At 37.5% G+C, this 20208-nt stretch overlaps 1 protein-coding gene across 1 annotated transcript; it reads right to left on the bottom strand.

The window, feature by feature from the left end:
- Positions 1-15: 15 nt before the first annotated feature.
- On the bottom strand, positions 16-13377 carry TMEM9B (TMEM9 domain family member B). Its single transcript, XM_079104300.1, has 5 exons — positions 13125-13377; positions 10763-10854; positions 7745-7853; positions 5699-5833; positions 16-1203 (listed from the first exon to the last, which is right to left on the bottom strand). The coding sequence occupies exons 1-5, from the start codon at positions 13227-13229 to the stop codon at positions 1048-1050; spliced, it is 597 nt and encodes a 198-aa protein (XP_078960426.1). The 5' UTR covers positions 13230-13377; the 3' UTR covers positions 16-1047.
- Between the last annotated feature and the right edge of the window lie 6831 nt (positions 13378-20208).

The raw sequence follows: 20208 nt of genomic DNA, 5'->3' as shown, positions 1-20208 counted from the left end.
ACATTGACACACTGGTAGGTGTTTCAAAAATTATTTTTATTGTTACATTCCAAAGAGGACATAGGAAGAAAAAAGCCAGTTATCCAATAACTGTAATACTTTTCAGACAGGCACCCAGAATTCCAGTCCTAGTTCAAAGCTGCACACATTAGAGCTCAAACAGCTGCCTCTGAACTAGAAATGCTGACCAGTGTCATCAATCCAGAGAGGCTTCGGTTTAAAAGATAATTTCTTTATTGCAAGTGTCCAGGTCCTTAGGATTTGTCCTTAAAAATACTAGGAGAATATGAGGAAGACCACACACACCAAGACTATGTTTAGTCATTAGAATAAACTAGCAAATGGCCAGTTTGTTCTAGGATGCATTGCATCAGACATCACAGTACAGGAAGAAAATCTGCATTTATGTGAAGAGCTGCCAGGCATTTCAGATCCAATTTACCATAAAATGAAGCCACTGGCCAACCTAATACCAAGATTAATACAGTCAGTGCAAAAAAGTCAAATGGGTAAGTCAGCCCTTTGATGAGGCCGACTACACTGGAAAATATTCATGAAATTTGAAAATAGAAGGTAAGGTCTATTTACAAAATTTCATTTGTAAAGTAACTTGAGAAAAGCTGTGTCAAGCACTTCCCACATATCCCTCCCTTCTCCCACCAAAAACCCCAAAACAATAACAAAAACAAAAAACACCTGAAAATTATCTTGAAAATCAAGTTAAAACTAAGTGGTGAAAAAGAGAGTGCTTACTCTAGGTAAAGAACTTCAAGATAATTTATAGGCAGATTTAATTTTATTAGTAAAAGTCAAAGTAGGAAAAGGCTTATTGACTGACTCCAAATTCTGTGCTTTTAAAAATGTCTCCATTAATATGTTAACCAGAAAAAAAAAAAATACTAAGCATGTTTTTGCTTCCAATTTTGAGTCTTCCAGGAAGAGTCGGTGAAAACAACAAGGTATTAAAACAAAACCCAGGAAAACTCAGTCAGTTCTTTTCAGTTGTCTGCCTTGTGTCTTTCTAGTTACCTTGCATTTGCTTTCCAATTAGCTGAGGACAACATGTCGGTCAAAGACAGACTTTCTCTGCTCTTGAACTTGAAGCTTCCAGCGCTGCTGGGCATACTCCACCTTGTTCAGAACATTGGCTCGACTGCGGGAGCGGGCCAGCACATCGTGGGCATTTGCAAATGGCTGGTGATCCTGAAAGTCCATATGGAGAACACATTAGAGCTATGTGACTATGCACTTCTATTTACTCAACTATCAGAAGTAGGATGAAATCTATGGAAAAGGTGGTTTAGGAGACATAAGTGAGAGGGATATTTTTGAAACATTTCCATGGGTCACTATTTCCAAAGACATTTCCCTTAAGAAGCAGATTTCAAGACAAATACAGTAGTCATTCGGGAGAGAAGTCTTCCCTGATTAGTAGGGCAAAGAAAGTCTATTTTCATGTCTGTATCTCCATGATACATAGAAAGAAGGGCTTTCCTTGTATTAATCAATACTATACAACTAATTTGTGGCAGAGAAAATATGTCTTTTAATTTCCTGACTCCCATTATATTAAAATTATTTATCTGCCTTCTTGGGGCCACATTTGCCATGGCAGATAAGTTGACAGGGCTTATCTTGGTTGGTTTTAATCTCTCCTTATACCCTTAACACAAACTAAATGGGTAGTTTTCAGAAGTTTTCTCACTTCCCCCTTCTCTACTCTGTAATAAAAAGAAATTAAGTGCTATGATTTCTTTCTATTTCCAAGGACACTGAGGATTGATGTACTTTAGCATCTTTCTTCTACAAAGGTTTGAATTTTTCATTGCTGAGCACCCAGTGGCTTCCATGTTAGTTGCTGTCTTAGGAAAGAGCTATCGAAGGGTTACCCAGATATCTGTGAAAACCAACCTCTCATAGTTAAAGTAAACTAATGCAACTGGATGTTTGTAGTCATTACACAGGAAACCACCATGTTAATCTACCTATGAATGAGATATAAACACAGCTGCCTAAATGACAAAAAACATTCAATAGTAATTTATTGTTTTTGTTTTGCCTTTTTCTTGATCTCTTTTTCCTGAAACTCCTATTAGTAAAGTTACTAAATATTCCAATACGAGATGCAAGTCACAATTTAGACTTCTTAAACTAAGAAGAAACTTAAAATTTGCCTCTAGGAAAGAAACAACATTGTTCTGCTATGCATATCTAACAAAGCTGTATTATACATCTAGGGCAGGAGTCAGCAAGTATCTGAAAAACTATGGATAACCACTTAACTATATATATACACTATAACTATATGGTGTTATAATACCTGGTCTTGTTTTTATAGCACAACATTTATACCATGTCAACATGCTCAGAGTTTTCTATAAAGAATCTTTCCTTGCCTTCTTTATCCAAATATCATCAACTTTTCACTTAATGGTAATAGCTTATGCAAATCCCATTTATTTTTCATTTTTAACCTTACAAATGAAAATAATGAAGACAATTCTAAAAAAATTCCAAAGTGTTTCAAAGTTTTTAGAAAGAAGGTAAACAAAGAGGAAGGCTAAGTTTGTAGGTTTACTTGATTTCTCAGATGGAAATAAACTAACCCAAGGTCATTTAATAAATTAGCATAAACACTAAAATTTAGCTTACCTAACTAAAGAGACCATCTGACACCTTGACTTGGTGTCAGATGGTCTCAATATACAGATTTTATTCAGGTAGATTAAAATGACATTTTAATATTTAATATACAAGTTCATTAGAAAACATTGTCACTGAGAGGCCTGGCTGACCCTTGGATACTCGTTAAACTAATTCTGGACAGGGAGAGATTTTCTGACCAGAGCTATGAATTTATATGAAACACCACTATGTGGTGTTTCAATGAACTTGTATATTAAATATTATTACCATTGGCTTGTCTTAACATAAACAAGGCTGGGAAGAAGGATGTACTTTATCAGAAGAGCACTTTGGAGTTTCAGTCATATTTTCTCTTCAAGGAAGGGGGAGAAAAATCTTCCTAAGGAACATATTCAAAAAACTAAACAAACCAGTTAATCCTTTTGTTCTGCTCTCCACCTATCAGAACAAGATTGAACTAGTTGCTCATGGTCATGGATGCTGGGAAGAATACAAATACAGGAGATTTATCCTTGTCATATGTTTGTTCTTTTTACACCTGATAAAATTACAATGAATACAAAACATGTTTTAATGTAATGCTTTGACAATAGTGGTGATGTGTCATGGATATATGATACAGTAAATATTATGACTATTTGCAATGAGCTCCTTAACTATTTGTATTTATTTGCTTTAAAATGTTTTACACTGAACAAAAATGAAAATTAAATATTTTTAAAAAAGCATTCTTATAAGTATATAAATAATGAAGAACTCATATGTTGGATAACTAACCAGTTGTAGGAATTTAAATTTAACTTTTTTGTGTGTGGAGTTGCCATAAATTCATAGCTCTGGTCAGAAAATCTCTCCCTGTCCAGAATTAGTTAACAAGTATCCAAGGGTCAGCCAGGCCTCTCAGTAACAATGTTTTCTAATGGTAAAGGCACAGGTAGAATCAATTACTGGAGATGAAACAGTTAATGAGTATTTGACCCCATCAATCAAATGCCTAACCTACATGTCTTTGTCTACACATTTGTGCATCTATTTATGTCCTGTGTATATTATATTAATATTGCCTATTTATGAAATCAGGACCAGATATTTAATACTATAAAGGATATAGGTGAAGTTCGACTTTCAAGCTGTGCATAAAATGAGAATAGTTTATGTGGTCTTTGATACACAACATTTTCATATGTCACAGTTCTCAATTGGGTATGATTTTGTTCTCTATGCAGGGACATTTAGCAATGTCTGTGGACATTTTTGATTGCCGTGACTGGGATGGCAATTATGCAGCATTAATTTTCTACCATCCAATGGATAGAAGTTAGGGATACTGCTGAATATCTCGCAATAAATAGGACAGCCCCCCACAACAAAGAATTACTCAACCCTAAATATCTAAAGTGTCAGGGTTGAGAAACCTAGAACATATAAATGAAAATTAACATGGAAATAGTATTTGAGACTCTAATGTTTCTCATATACAACATCTGTCTTTCTAGCTATCCCTGCATTTCTTCCATAACTATGCCTAGGTCTAACCACATCAGATCTCGAGTATTAACTTTTATCCCAGCCTGTCAGTCCCCTCCTGGAATCTTTTCAACGTGCTCTAGGAAAGTATGTGTTTCTTATATGATTAAAAATAAAATGAAGAACATACTATAGTCATCTCCTTTACATGTCTTTTTGTTTTATTCGTCTCTTTATCCCTAGTAACCAGAACAGTACTTAATACAGAATATTTAACTCATTATGTGTTGGTTGAATTAATTTTAAAAAAAGGAAAAAAGAGGTCAAAAGAGGTGCTCCTATGAAAATTCTTGCCAAAAGAATTAAATCTCACCCAAATAAGTTGAGTATTCATAATTGACATTTATGAGACAACAGTCTGTTGATCAAAAAGCAGACTCTGTTTATAGTTACAACTCAAGTCATCCAGCCAGGATCTCCTTTCCTAGATTTTACCAACAGGTCCACAAAGGCATTCCAGAGTAAAAGAACTCTTGACTGGTTGGCAAGCTCACTCTGGGCTTGGCTTTTAGAATTCATCCTTAAACTTTAATGAATTTTATCCCCTTTCAGGAACATAAAATATTTCAATAGAAAGAGTAATTTATAATTATATATAATAATGAAATAGTGGAAAATTAAAAAATAATCCCAAACAGGATAATGATAAAACAAACAATTCAATTCTCTAAACTATGCTGAATATCAAGCTTATGAACAAAGCCAGTATCTAGATATTTTTGAATTAAGGAATGTTAAAATGAAAAGGAGACCATGCAATAATTTATAAAATGATTATGCCAACTATGTGTACAAATATAAATGTGTTTTAAAGACAAAAGGAAGATCTGGAGTGATGGTTTTATTTATTTATATTTCAGAGCTAAAGAAAAAAAATCATTTTTTTTTTAAGCAGGAGGAAAACATAGAACATCAGAAAGTCATCAACTTGTGCTTTAATAAGAAAAGAATGCTGTGGTCTTCATGGTTTCCTTCAGCAAATTCTCTTTGCCTTCTAAAATATTTGGTGATACTGATAGGAAAGGTGTTTCAGGCAGGAGTTTGGGAAGAAAACTATCTCAGATGCTTTTCTTAAGGCAAACAGGACAAGGACCATCAGTTTAAAATGACACATTATGCCTTTACAGAACAATTTCCTCATAAAGAGATAGACACTAAAATTAGAACTCTCTTTAGCATCTCAAGTTGAGGATATGCTTCAGCATACAAACAATTTTAGGTGCTTTTTTTTTTTTTTTTTTTTTTTTGCTACTGGGGATTTAACCCTGGGGTACTCTACCAATGAGTCTCATCCACAGCCCTTTTAATTTTTTCATTTTGAGACAGGGTCTCACTGAGTTGCTTAGGGCCTTGCTAAGTTGCTGAGGCTGTCTTCAAAGTTGTGATTTTCCTGTCTCAACCTCCCAAGCTGCTGAGATTACAGGAGTGTGCCAATGTACCTTGACTTATTTATTTTTTTAATTTCACTTTATATCAGATGATGACGGACACTGGCTATGAGCAGCAAGGCAGGCTAGAAACTTACCCCAACATCATCATCGCTCTGTATCAACTGTGAGTGTCCAAAGAGGCGTCTCTTCAGTATAGGCTCAATCAGGGTAAGATACACCATGTATAGAAGTAGAAGCCCCAAAATAGAGAGATAAATTATAATGGTAACCTAAACAAAATTGAAAATAAGTTACATCTCTAATCAAGCCAAAAAAATCAGAATTTTGTTATGATAATTGTAAAGGCACAGTGAAGACTGATTTATCTGCCAAGAATATAGGATTTCTATACCAACCAGATTCCAATAAGAAACAAACTCAAATCTTCGCCAAAGTACTATTTAAGATAAAAGAAGAAAAAAATCATTTTGTCTTTGAGATCTTTTTATGAATCTTCAAAACTCCATCTTCACTTACTACTAATCATTTGTTACCATTGCTAACACAGCAGTTTTCTTTTGTCATCTGAACATAGTACACTGAACACTCTTTTAGAGCAATCTAAGTCTATAGAAACACTTTTTAGGTCGTTGATTTTCTTGGGATAACTAATTTGTATGCTGACCAAAAGTAGCACATGACACATCCACTAAGATGACTATAATAAAATAGAATAGATATTAGCAATTGTTGACAAGGATGTGGAGAAACAGAAGCCTCATACACTGCTGGTACAACCACTTTGGAAAACAATCTGCTTGACTGTTAAATTACACATAAGTTTACCACTCTATGTAATTTACCCAAGAGAAAGAGAAACATATATCCATATAAAGACATGTATGCAGATAGTCCTAACAGTATAAATCTGGAAATAATACAAATGTTCATCAATTGAGGAATGGATATTAATAAATGGAACACTAGGGAGGGCACAGTGGCACATGGCTGTAATCCCAGTGGCTTGGGAGGCTGAGGCAGGAGGATAGCAAGTACAAAGGCAGCCTTTGCAACTTAGCAAGGCCCTAAGCAACTTAGTGAGACCCTGTCTCAAAATAAAATATAAAAATAAATAAAAAAAAAGGAACATGACTCAGCAATAAAACAGGATGAAATACTGATATATGCTACAACTTATAAAAATAAAAACCATTAAGCTAAATGAAAAAAGGCAGTCACAAAAGACCACATACTACACAATTCCATTTATATGAAATATTCAGATATATACAGATAGAAAGTAGAATAGTGATCAAGTGATTGGGGCTGGGGATAGCAATAGGGATTAACTGTATATGAGCATAAAGGGATATTTTTAGTGTAATAGGAATGTTTTAAAAGTATATTTTAAAAAGTTGTATTAAATTTATTAAAATCTATATAATTGTGTAATTATAATGAATAAATTTTAGGGTGCAAGAAATTATAATCCAAAAAGTAAGTTCAAAGACAAAGTACAGTGAGGATTTTCTACAGTACTAAACTCTGCTGGAGCAGGAGCTCTCCAGTGGGGTCATTCACAGTAGAAATTTTATTATGACTTATCATTCCAGCTTCACAACAAGGCTTTTTTTTTGAGGAAAGGAATGGTAAGCACCATATTAAAAAAATTTGAGAAAGCAACCATTAGTCCTAATCACAATAAAGTAATTGAACTCATAAGGATCCAAATAGTGATGAGTTATGTATATGCCATTTCCTGTAGGAATTGGAGGAGGAAGATCTTAAAATTCAGAACTAATGTTTCTGGAATAGTTACTATATATATATATGTGTGTGTGTGTATGTATTATATATGTATACACACATATATACATATACATACATACATATATACATATATATATATATAATTTATTCAAAAGGTTGAAAAGGTTGGAAGGGTAGTGATTAATTATGCTCTTGTCTCACTAGCCTAGTTTTCTCTGTTGGTGTACACAGCCAACAGAGAAATTAGGGTATCTTTCTGGAATATGCTGATTAAATGTAGCACATTTTAACATATCTATCTATTTCACATATCTGTATAACATATCCTAAATAACCACAAAGCATCTCAGTTAGGCAGAGAGCAGGCCCATTCCCTTTTGGATAGGGGGTTCAAAATTTTCTGTCTTGTCTAGAGACCATGTATATTTCACCTTGATTGTAACAGAGCTTCTTTCCTCATATTTGCATTCACAACGTAGACAGTATGCTTCTACATCAGGCCCCCGCACAGGCATGGGCTCTACGACATGAAGGCAATCACTGAAAACACAAATAAAATACTGCTAAAGGCTGGCTTGACTTTGTACTTACACTGATCAAAATTTTCCTGAAATCCAGAAATATTATTGAACTTACCCCAGTGAAAGAACATAAGGAACAAATAATCAAAAAAGCAAAGTGAAATCATTTCCTCTCTTAATATTAGCATTTTGGTAAGATTTAATAGTCTAAGACATCTTAAAGACACATACATAGTAGTGGTCTCTTTTCAGATGTATTGTTAACAATCACAAATGCCTGTGCCTGGGATATATGCCTGTTCTATATGTCTGGGACAGGTATTACTCACTTTTATTACTTTTCTCAGCTGTTAGGAGTCTATCACTCTGATTACCTTCAGCAAAAGAAGGCAACGTTTTTCTGTCCTGCCAGCCACAGGGTAATGTTTTTCCTTTTGGTACTCTTCCTTAGACATTTCTGGCTTAAACTATTTAAGAACTCAATTACAGCAACCTCTCCTATCCCACTCATTTTTCTTGGGGACACTCAATTCTCTAGGCTGATTCCTTCTCTTTGTCCTATCAAAATACACTTTTTTTGTGTTCTGTTACCTCTGAATTGTGGCCTTAGAAAGAAAACACAAAATGGTATAAATGAAAAAAGTTCTGTAACAAGTAATTTAATTTAAACAAAGATAGTCATGAAAAATTAAATCTCCACTAGTAGAATTTCAAATAAAAGTAAGATTCCACACTCATACCATAAAAGTTTCCTATTTCAGGTTCATAAACTTGAAATTACTTGAAATACCTAATAATTACTTGAAAAACTAAGTGCTGAGTAAACATTTAGTTCTTCTTTTGAAGGACAAATACTTTGTAGTAACAACAAGGTGTTGAATACTGTGCAAGAGTTGTGCATGGCTGAAGAAGCAGGGAGGTTCGTTCAAACCAATCAGCTACTTTTGGGAACTAGGCAACACCTCCTCCCAGTGTCAAAAGGAAGATATTATCAACTTTGAACCATACCTCAAACACAAACCAGAATACTATTCTAAATCATTATAGGTACATAGGTTAAAAGTCTGACTTCATCTACATCCATACAGCATTAAATATCTGTTCCTGATTCAGAAATAGGCAATGGTTACTCAGCATCTGACCCCATCAATCTAATGCCTGACCTATATGTTTTCATTTACACATTTGTGCATTCATTTCTTTTAAGTTCTGGGTATATTAATATTGGAGGCCTCAGGAAGCCACAACATCCTGGTTGATGACAACCTGTCTGTCTTTATAAAGCAAATTAAAAATTTCAGTGCCAACTGGGAAGTTATTACAGTAAAAGGCTAAGCTGTCAGAAAGAATCAAGGGAAAGTGGGAGGAAGGGAAGGAAGAAAAATCCCAAACAAGCCTTCTTTTCAACTGTTTATTTTCAAAGCTCTCTATTTTGACTAATAACCATGAATGAACAATGTATGATTCTATTGGAGCCTGGAATAACAAAAAGTTAGTGCAACGATTGCTATAAATTACTTGAACGTGAATTTATTTGCAACTCGAATTCATATTCTCTTACTGATAAGAGAATAAACTGATTATAAGTCTTCAGTATTTTTGGAAAACTTATAGAAGTAACTTAAAAGATTATTTGAGGATTGCTTTGCATAACTGGCTGATAGAAAATGTGTAATAATATCACCAAATCAATTTGTAATATGAAACCTTTTAAAGTGGAACACAGACGTTCACAAGAAATATTCATGCACATATCAAACAGTATTCATCATGGAAAGAATAAATAATGACATCAGAGAAGCTAAATATGTTCATGCTTTTTCAAAGTCAGTTTGGAATATTGTGACAGAAATAATTTAATCTTGCTTTCAGACCTTTTGCTGGTTATTGAGCTGTGCAATCAGGTTCTTGTGAAAATAGCTATCATTTAGAGCTATTTTCCTTGGATTCCTATCCCCTCAATTTTCCCCCTTTGGTTATAAACTATAAACATCACAATTCTATGGTAAGGAGTACATCTGTCCTACTACAACACATCTTTTCATGGCACATGTAGAAAAAGTACCATTTATAAGGTCTACTGGGATAAACAAAGAAGACTGCTGGTGACTGGCTAGTCAGTCAGGATTCATCACTATAGGTCTGCCTGATTGCCTGAGGGCAAAAGGATCACTATTTCTCACACTTATAACCTATTTACACACACCAAATGCGAAACTAAATATATATAGTCCATTCAGTCATTCCTGAGCCCTTTGACATTTTTAAACATAGCCTCCCATATGTGGCAATATATTATCAAAACCGATATATACCTGCAACATGTCTAATCAGAAAAATGAGAGATTATACTCTATTTATGTGTGATCTATCAAAATGTATAAATGCATTCTACTGTCACGTACAACTAATTAGAATAAAATTAAAAAATTTTTTAAAAACCTGATGTACAAATTATAATTCAGATGAAGTTTTGCTTACCTTTCACTGAAAAGCAAGAGAGAGAAAAAAGGCCCCTCACCAAAAGCAGGTAACAAGGGGTAATTTAGGTGCCAAAAATTCAGTGCCATCTGCAAATGAAACCTTTCCTATGGAGGGTTTTGTGTTTGGGTTATAGTGTTCTTTTAGGTTTCTGTCATGTACTCGGCCCTACTCTTTTTCAAATAAAAAAGAATGTGAGGGGCTGGGATTGTGACTCAGTGGTAGAGTGCTTGCCTAGCATGTGTGAAGCACTGGGTTCAATTATCAGCACTGCATATAAATAAATAAATAAAGGTTCATCAATGACTTATAAAAATTTTTTTTTAAAGATTTGACATACTTTTGCTTAAAAAAAGAAATACTTAAAAGAAAATGATACATTGGGTATACATTCTGAGCCATCAGTAACAACCACAGAAAGAAAGGTCAGTGATCCAGAATACTTACCAATCTTTTTGGGATATGTTCTTATTATAAATATGCCCAGAATTCTCTTTATAGGGAGGACAGATACATTTACATCGGACATCCTCAAAATTCTGTAACCAAAATGAAAACTTAGTATAATTTATAATTCATCATCCATATTTTTAAAAATTGCAAATATACATTTTACTAAGCAACCTGTCAAATATTCTAAAGCCATTCATTTAAAATTTTAATTTTGGAGGCTGAGATTGTGGCTCAGTGGTACAGCACTTGCCTAGCATATGTGAAGAACTGGGTTTGATTCTCAGAACCATACACAAATAAATAAAGGTTTGTCAACAACTAATAAAAAATAAAATTTAAAATATTTTTAAAAAATAAAATTTTAATTTTGAGTGGTGTAAGTTTTTAAAAGCCACAAGTCCTTTATGCTAAGCTAATGAATCAAAAATTTTGAAATAATATCTAATACATGATCTGTGACTTATTAATCACATATCCATCAAATTGTGTTAATGTTATCCCCACCTACCTTCAAGTAGAAAAATACATAGTTGACAGATAGTTGTGCTATAAATAAGAATGTTGATTACAAAAGGATGGGGGAGGCACATGGCTGAGGCAGAAGGATCACAAGTTCAAGGCCAGCCTGGGTAATTCAGCAAGACCCTGTCTCAAAATAAAAATTTTAACAAGGGCTGGGGATTTAGCTCAATGTTAGATTAAGTGTTTAGTATAGTGAGGTCCTGGGTTTGATCCCTAGCATCACAAAAAAACAAAGTCACAATTCTTTTTCCTACCATCTTTCACCCTTTGGTAGAAAGGCACTGACGCAGATAGAATAGACTGGGCTAGAATTCCATAAGGAATGAAATTTTAGAGGCACTCAGCTACAACTAGGAAGTAAGTACATAAGGGAAGTAGCTTAATTCTGGTTGAGATCAGTTTGTTCAGTCTCTTCCCAGGAAACTACTAGTAATCCCTGGTTGACAGAGAGGACAACTACTAACAACAACAACAAAAATTTCAAGAGGCATATATGAAGAGAAAGAGTAAATCTTTCCTCAGCAAAGGAGAATTTGAGAAAGGGGTTGCTCACTAGTCCCCAGAGGACCATGCCCATAGCTCCTACATACAGTGATATGTTTGGCAGAGTTGTCCACTGTTCATAAACTTACTCAGCAACTATTTAGTAAGTGTTTACTCTGAGCCAGACCTTGTGCTCAATGAGGTGGATTCAGATAAGCATGAGACATGGTTCCTGCCTTAGGACACTCCCTAGGAAGAAGAGATTGACACATTTAGGATCATAAAATACTACATAAAGTAATGATGAACGACACGCAGGGAAGTTTTAAAAGTCAAGAGACCTGCTGCTGTCTCGTTTCTAGTGGTAGGTCAGGAAGAATTTCAAAAAGAACTTCTGATCAAAAACATCTGCCTGCTTGTAATCTATCTTTCTTAGTCCCTATGTTTAAAGATATTATAGATTTCTCTACTGTCATGTATAACAAAAAAGATATAAATTTAAGCTCCTATTTAAAAAATGCAATGCCATTCTGTTTTTCCATCACACTAATGTGAATTCTTTCTGTTTTTCCCCAAAATGATTTAGCTCATCAAAGAGGAAATACAAATATGTATGAGACCAGGGAAGGTCTGGAAAGGTCTCATGCACCAGACAACCGCATGAGAGGGTCAGATGGGTCAAGAAATAAAACTTGGGGAAAGGCCACAATCTCAATCTCACCCTTCCTGCGATTTGTCTCATTCCTTTTCCACTAAATTATCAGAAAGAAAGCAAGAAGGAGGTCAAGAGGTCCTTGAGAGAAGAAGATGAAAATATTAAGCTTGTGAGAGATACTCTGTAGGTCCTACTACGAAGGAGGCCACCAGGAAAAGCAAGACTCCATGATAGGAAGGGAATCTGTTCAGGGATGAGTTCAGGAGAGTTAGTTCCTAAAAGGAAAAACTTCTGTAAGATGAGGGGCTTCCTATCATTTGGTCTGGAGAAGAGGGGGGATGAGGTTGGTGGAGGTTGGGGGTAAGCTATCAGAGCAGGTGGAGAGTTAAAGGTTCTTGGAACTGGAAAGGTTGTAAAGTTTGAGATGGACACTGGACTGGGGAGGGAAATGTCAAGAGGTGGAAGAGTAGCTGTCAGGACTGGGTGTGGGGGCGGCGACTGCCAGGCTGTCATGGTTGAGGGCTGAAGTGCTCAATGAAGAGCAAGGGTGAGGGCTGCCAGGGCTGTGAAGCTAGGAGTATGGCTGTCAGGGCTAGGAGAGGACTGGGGTAGAGAGCAGGTTGGCAGACCCAGTTTCCGCAAGGCCGGAGATAGGGGAGGAGCTCCTGTCAGGAGCGAAGGCTGGGAGGGACTCACCTTGGCGGCGTCTGTCAACTGCACCAGCAGCAGTACGGAGAGCGCCAGACACGACAGGCTGAGCACGGAGCCAAGTCGAAGGAGGCCTCCCCATAGGGTCGCCATCGCGGCAGCCCAGCCACCGGGCAGCCCGGAGCCCGGAGACCTACTCCCGGCTCGGGGATCCGACTCCGGGATCCGGCTCGGGGGATCCGGCTTGGGATCCGGCTCGGGATCCGACTCGGAATCCTCCGCCCGCACTTCCGTCTGGGACCTCACGTCATCTGCAGCGCCGGGTCAGCTGTAAAATGCATCCGCCCCGGAAACTGTTCCCTGTGCGAAGGGACCGGAGGCTGCACGAACCCCGCGCGGGGCGGGCCAACACTCGGCCGCCGGACGGAAAGGGTTCGCTCTAGGATGGCAGTCTGGGCCCGGCATAGATTTGAGGCGCTCGGATATCTTCCAGGGAGCAGAAGCAGCCGGGGCTGGCCAAGCTGTCTGTAAAGTCCTCTCAGGGAGACCCCAGCAAGCTCCGGGTGTCCGAGGGAATGCAGGGTCGGAGCCTTCGTTGCCAGCCGGGGGAGGCCGAGGTGAGCCGAAGCCCCAGGAATTGCTGGGGCAGAGGCTCATTCTGGCTGTTAGAGGCAGGGCGGGTGCTAAGCGCGGAAACCGGGCTGGGTCTGGGCGAGTATCCTTTTCCCTGAAGCCCACTCGAGTCGTAGTGTTGGGGGGTCGTCTCCTGCACTTTGGGTACTAACCTGCCTCCCATGAGCCTCCGGGACACAGCTGCCTACCAGGTTTCTAACAGCCTTTGTTTGCTGCCTTGGTGGGTGTGGCCTCCGCCTAGGGCTGACCGCCTTCGTCCAGCCTGCAGTTCGGAAGTGGGTCACAGCCACGGAGCTGAACTGGGCTGACCCAACAGCATCCTCCGCCCAGGATTCCAGGAGGTGGGGGATCCGGGCTGTACGCACCGGTGAGGACTGCATATCCTTGGCGTCTGACAGCTAAGTCAGAACTGGGATAGCGCTGACCCAGTTCTTCAGGGTGCAGCATCCTCTTTATATCATCCTGGAGATGGCACGGTGTCTTTAATTAAAATATTTTTCAGATAGTGGAGATCGAGGAGGTAGTGGAAGGGATGCAGGGTTCATCACAACCTTTATGTATTTGGCGAATGGCCTTGTGCAAATCACTTCCCTTTCCTCGGCCTTTGGTTCTTTGCCCATCATGAGGGAATTGAATTATGAATTTCAAAATCTACTCCCAAGATACCGTGTTCCCCCCCCCATATATATATATATATTTAAAAAGTGGTCCTTTCTAGTTTGTGAAAATGTTTTAATTAACCGGTAGAATCTTCTGAATATTTTTCTCCCATGTGATTCTTGTTGCTTGTAGGCTAGACTAACACAAGTATATTATATTTACACCAAATATATTTAGCCCTTTTGGGTCCCAAATGGCAAGTGACGCCAAGCCCCAACCACAGTCAGATCAGCTGGGCTATTTGCCATCTTACCAACTTCCTGTGAAGATACTGCCACACTGGTGAATTACAAAGTATTTGCAGTGGGTGTTCTGCTGGCCACAGGAAATCTGGAGACAGCCTGGGTCAGATGTATCAGTGAGGCATTGTGGATCTGATTGCTAAAAGCTGATTCAGCAGCAATTTTGGGATCAGTTTAGGGTTGTCTAGATCTGGATCTAGATAATGGAGTGCTCACTCATTGACAGAAACCTCATAGGACTTCTTTCTTCAAAATTGTTTTCAAGGCCTTGATAGGGGTACAGAGGCTTAGAGGAGATATACCTTAATGCCTCCATATCAGGGGCCTCATCTGGGTATTTGTGGGTGTGTACGCACGTGTTTGAGATGGGGGGCCTCACTGTGTTGCCCAGGCTGCTCTCCACCATTCCCACCTGGCCTCATCTTTTTAGTGGGGAAACACCAAATACATTCAATCCGGACAGCTGCCCTGTCCAAGACAGAATTTAGAGCTGCACTGAGCATTTGAAACGTGGCTAGTCTGAATTGAGCTATGCTGTAAATGTCAAACATACACTGGATTTCAAGGACATAGCATGAAAAAATGTAAAATCTAATTTTAGAATATTGGCTAAAGTTTAAATGTTTTGGGCATAGTGGGTTAAATAAAATATATTATTAAATTAATTTCACTTTTTTACTTCTTAAATGTGGCTACAAAAAAATTATACTTTTTAAGGCAACACTGGTCTAGAGTATACAATGTGGCTGCTATTAGTGGAGTGTGACTATAAGTTGTGCCTGATTTCAGGCTGAATGAAGATTCAGGCCAACGTAAGAAGGGTATCAGGGGGAAAGGCAGAGCTGAGGGTTTGAGAGGAGTGTGTGCTTGCCAAAAAAAAGAATGTAATTTCAAGTGACTCATTAGAAGTGGAAGTGTTGGTTCCTCTTTTTCTGTCCTGCTTATATTTCAATAACTCTTCCCTTTAGGTCATGGGTTTTCTAAGCCAGAAAGCTTTCCTTGACAAATGTACCCTTCTATGTTGGTACAGATATTTTTTCCCGACTTACCTCATTAAGATAAAATTATGTTTTCCTGTCTCCCCTTATAACCCCAACCTCCTCCAAAATATTGTGAACTCTTTGAGCATAGGAACCTTATCTTGCTCTCTTTGTAATTGAAGACCAAAATAAACAATATGTGAACCAGAGAAAGGGAAAAAGGGAATGAAAGAAGCTCCTTCAGTTGGTTTCAAAGAAAAGTGTCAGAGTTGAATCCTTGCTTGATTTGTGTCTGACCATGAGAGGCTGAGATGTGGCATCTGGATCTGGGGCACTATAGTAGGCAGTGGAGAGGAAAGATTTCTGACCTATGGTCTTCCTAAACCCTGAATCATTTTGGAGTTGTTCTTTCTAAAAGTGAGGCTAGACTATCCATTCTCCTTCCCGCCCTTTTCTTTGCTTCCCTGTAACTAGGTTTTCTACTCTATTCCTCTTGAGTGATGCAGTCCAGGTGTACCCTTCCACATAGTCTGGGTCCTCATTCTTCTTCCTGAGATCTGAAAAATCCCCTGGTGGGGGATGGGTAAACAAGTACGAGGAATCTTTTCTAAATTTAAGTGAGGGAGTCAGAAGGTTAGGAAGAAGTGACAATATATGTATCTGGGACAAATGTATCTGGGACCAAGGCTATGCTATCTATCTGCGGTTCCCTATCTATTCCTCTCCAGCGATTAATTGGAGTTCTCTGCATGATCCCTTCTTTCTTATGCCTCCACCCCATCCTCTCTATTTATGCAGCACTTGCCCAGGCCACAGTAGTCCAGGAGAACAAATACAATCTTACACAGCATCAACGATGATGATTTCTTTTGTGCCTTCAGTAGATATAGGACAGACAGACAGACACACACACACACACACACACACACACACACACACACACACACATACACACACAATCATTCCAGCTATTTCTTAGCATACCCTGGGACTGTCCTAGATGAACCTTCTTCTTATGTGCATCTGTCAGGATGTTTTCTCATACTCAGCCCCCTCTAGTAAGGTTTCCTGCCTTCAGTTGTCTATAAAGCCATTTTAGTGTGCAGTACCATGTGATCACCTGCTCATGCCCATCATAATAACAACAAATGGGGCACATTATTTCTGTTCCTAGAACTATTGGTGCCACTACTGCCAACAAGTTAGTTGGGCCCTTGACATAACCAAGCAACACAGTTGGTACAGTTCAGTACCAGAGTAGCAAGATATTTTTCAGTTTAAGAGGGGACTAAATCATTATGGTTTTCCAGTGTCTTACAATACTTATGAGAACTGTTTTTCATTTACTACTAATATTTTCAAATAAATACTACATTAATCATATTCATTTTTATCAACATATTACATTTAAAAGAATCAAATAGGATCACTAGTCTTATAAGCAAAAAGGTTAGGTCCTGTCAGCCCTCTATACTCTTAATTTGTACTTCCTAGAGATAATATATTTTTAATCTTTTAGTCATCTATCTAGGATTTATTTTCATATTTCTAAACAGCATGCTTATAATACTAGTTACTAATTTTTCAGTTGGGCTATCATTTTACTCCTTGTTAAAGGCAGTAAGATATGCATTTATACTCTATAGCCTTCTTATAAACACATGTTGTTTCTGCATCCTCTACCCCTCGATGTATCTGTATTATCCTATTTAGGCAAATAATTATTATTACAAAAATGTACATATTATTCAGTTAATCTTATTAGCATAGTATGATTACATTTTCTTTCTTTGACGTTAGCTATTGTCTTTTACTCCATGCAAACTTTCTTAGGTACCTGGCATTCAAGTATTTATAATTAATCTATCCCAAAGTCTCCAATAGTCTGTTTGATTATTTATTTATTTATTTTAAGGTGCTGTACATTGGAACCCAAGACCTTGAGCATGCTAGGCAAATGCTCAACAACTGAACTATACTTTCAACTCTTATTCATTTATTTTTTAAATTGGAGACAACCTTCCTGAAGTCTGTCATCCTCCACATTCTCTACACCTACTGCACAGCTTTTGTTCTGGGAAACTTTTAAACTGTCTTCCTCATTTCCATCTCTCTCTCTCTCTCTCTCTCTCTCTCTCTCTCTTTTTCTAAAAGATTTCCACCTTCCAACTCTTCTCTTTAATTTTTAAATTTCTATTATCATGTTTTAAATTTACTACTTTATCTACCTTTCGATTTTTAAAAAAATTAAATTTTATTGCAAATCAACAAATTACACATATTTATGGAGTACAAAATGATGTTATGATGTATATATACAATGTGGAATGATTAAACAAGATAATTAACATATCCATCTCAAATGCACAAAAATACATTTTTTGTGTGTGGTGAGAAAATTTGAAGTTTACTGGGCAATTTCAGAATATACAATATTATTATCTGTAGTTGCCATTTGCAAAGCTTATTCCTCCTATTTAACTGAAGCTTTGTACCCTTGTTAACATTTCCCTATTTCCTGTAACCCCCCAGCCTCTGGTAGCCACCAATCTACTGTCATTCTATGAATTCGATTGTTTTATATTCTACATGTAAGTGGGTCACATGGTATTTGTCTTTCTGTGCCTGGCTTATTTCACTTAGCAGACCCATCTTCCAGGGTAGCACTTTCTTATCTGCTGTCCCTGCAACCTTTTTTTTTTTTTTTTTTTCTCCAGTGGGTACCAGGGATTGAACTCAGGGGCACTTGGCCACTGAGCCACATCCCCAGCCCTATTTTGTATTTTATTTAGAGATGGTCTCACTGAGTTGCTTGGCACCTGGCTTTTGCTGAGGCTGGCTTTGTACTTAAGATCCTCCTGCTTCACCGTCCTGAGCCACTGGGATTACAGGCCTGCACCACCGCACCAGGCCCATCCCCGCAACTTTAAATAGCATTCTGTTCCACTTGGGGATGTAATATCTTTTTTCTCTGAGAATATTTTTAGTGTTTTCTTTTGCTTCTTTGTCTATGTTGAGTTTTTCAGTCTTTGTTTCTGTCTTTTTGTGTTGTGTTTCTTAAATGTCTAGAGATCACTGGCTATCTATTCTTATGCAAGAGTAAGGCATTAGAAAGCTGTTGCAAAGCTCTGTGTACACAATCAGAACTTGCAATTAGTAGGAGATACTGCAGTATTTTTCATTTTTTCCCCTATACTAGGGATTGAACTAGTGGTACTCTACCACTGAGTCCTTTTCATTTTTTTGAGACAGAGTCTCCCTTAATTGCCCAGGTTGGCCTTGAACTTGTTATCCTCCTGCATGAGCTGTGGCAGTATTTTCAAAAGCCAGCTGGTAGTTTTTGAAATCAATCTACTCAGTTACAACCAAATGACAGCATAGAATAGAAATTTGAAAAAGTTCCACTTAGGATGATCAAGAGATCTCCAGCTGTCAGGATGAGTAGGTCTTTTCTCTTGGAAAGGTAGGTAAGTATTTCTGGAGAAAAACTGCCTAAACTTCTGACTGCTGGTCTGATAGCCAGTGTTAATTCAAATATTTGATAAGCACTTTTGTGCTAAACACTGGATACTGAGTATATATCAGTGAACAAACCAGACAAAGGCTCTCTGTGTGGGGGCAGACAGTAAGTTATACAGATCTAGTATTATACAATAGTAACTGTAACAGAAGTAAAAGCTGAATATATGCATACAGATGCTGGTAAAAGAATAGATGTGATGAAGTGGTAAGTGTTCTGATTACTTCATGAATGAAGCAGAAAGCAAAGTCTTCATCTCAAAGTGAGAATGGGAAAGCAGGTATTGGAATTTGAGGAGAAAAAGAAGGTATGAGATAATTTAGGACATAGCACAGCAAATAATAACCTATAACCAAATTTTGTTTTCATACAATTCGCAAGCTAAGGATAATTTTTATACTTTTAAGTGGCTAAGAAAAATCTAAAGATGCCATTATATTGTAACATGTAACAATTATATGAAATTCAAATTTCATTCATTTGCATATGCCTATGGTTGCTTTCATGCCACAGTGGCAGAGTTGAGTAGTTGGAAAGGACTAACCCATAAAGCCAAATATATTTATCTGAACTTTTACAGAAAAAGTTGGCTAATTCCTGATTTAGAAGAATGGGCTAAGGAATATGATTATCTACCCTTCACCTCATGACTTACCTGCTGATATTGAACTTTGCCATTTCTAGAATTCTACTCTTTGTGAGTCATTCACAACTGGATCTTCCTACCACTCAGACCTTAGATTAGGTCCCTTTCATATACCCCTATGCTCAAATTTGTCCTAATGAAACCTCTTTACTATATTTTCTATTCCCCAGTTATTCCTGTATACCACAGAGAAATTAGTATGAGCTCAGATATGGGGGGACAGTTTCTGTAGGACTTTAACATGGTAATTGTTTCCTCATAAGGTCAACCCTAGCACCAATCAGTTCTCATATCCTTACATGTTTCCAGAATAAGTAAGATAAGAATCAGTATAGCACCCCCAGCCCCAGGTACAAGATCATCTAGTGTAACAAGGAGTCCAGCATTCCATAACAGAATCCCCACATCAGATCAAAGTAGAGTTAGATTCCTATTATTAATGCTTACAGTA

The sequence above is a fragment of the Sciurus vulgaris genome, assembly GCF_902686455.1.
Source record: "Sciurus vulgaris genome assembly, chromosome: 11".
Taxonomy (NCBI): domain Eukaryota; kingdom Metazoa; phylum Chordata; class Mammalia; order Rodentia; family Sciuridae; genus Sciurus; species Sciurus vulgaris.
This window is presented reverse-complemented; position numbering and strand designations above follow the sequence as displayed.

What these genes read in the sequence shown, in the direction of transcription:
- TMEM9B (XM_079104300.1), bottom strand. Translation starts at nt 13,229, where the DNA reads ATGGCGACCCTATGGGGAGGCCTCCTTCGACTTGGCTCCGTGCTCAGC. An exon ending in AGTTGACAGACGCCGCCAAG is followed by an intron (nt 10,855 to 13,124) that starts GTGAGTCCCTCC and finishes TTTTGGTTACAG; the next exon opens with AATTTTGAGGATGTCCGATG. An exon ending in AACATATCCCAAAAAGATTG is followed by an intron (nt 7,854 to 10,762) that starts GTAAGTATTCTG and finishes TTGTGTTTTCAG; the next exon opens with TGATTGCCTTCATGTCGTAG.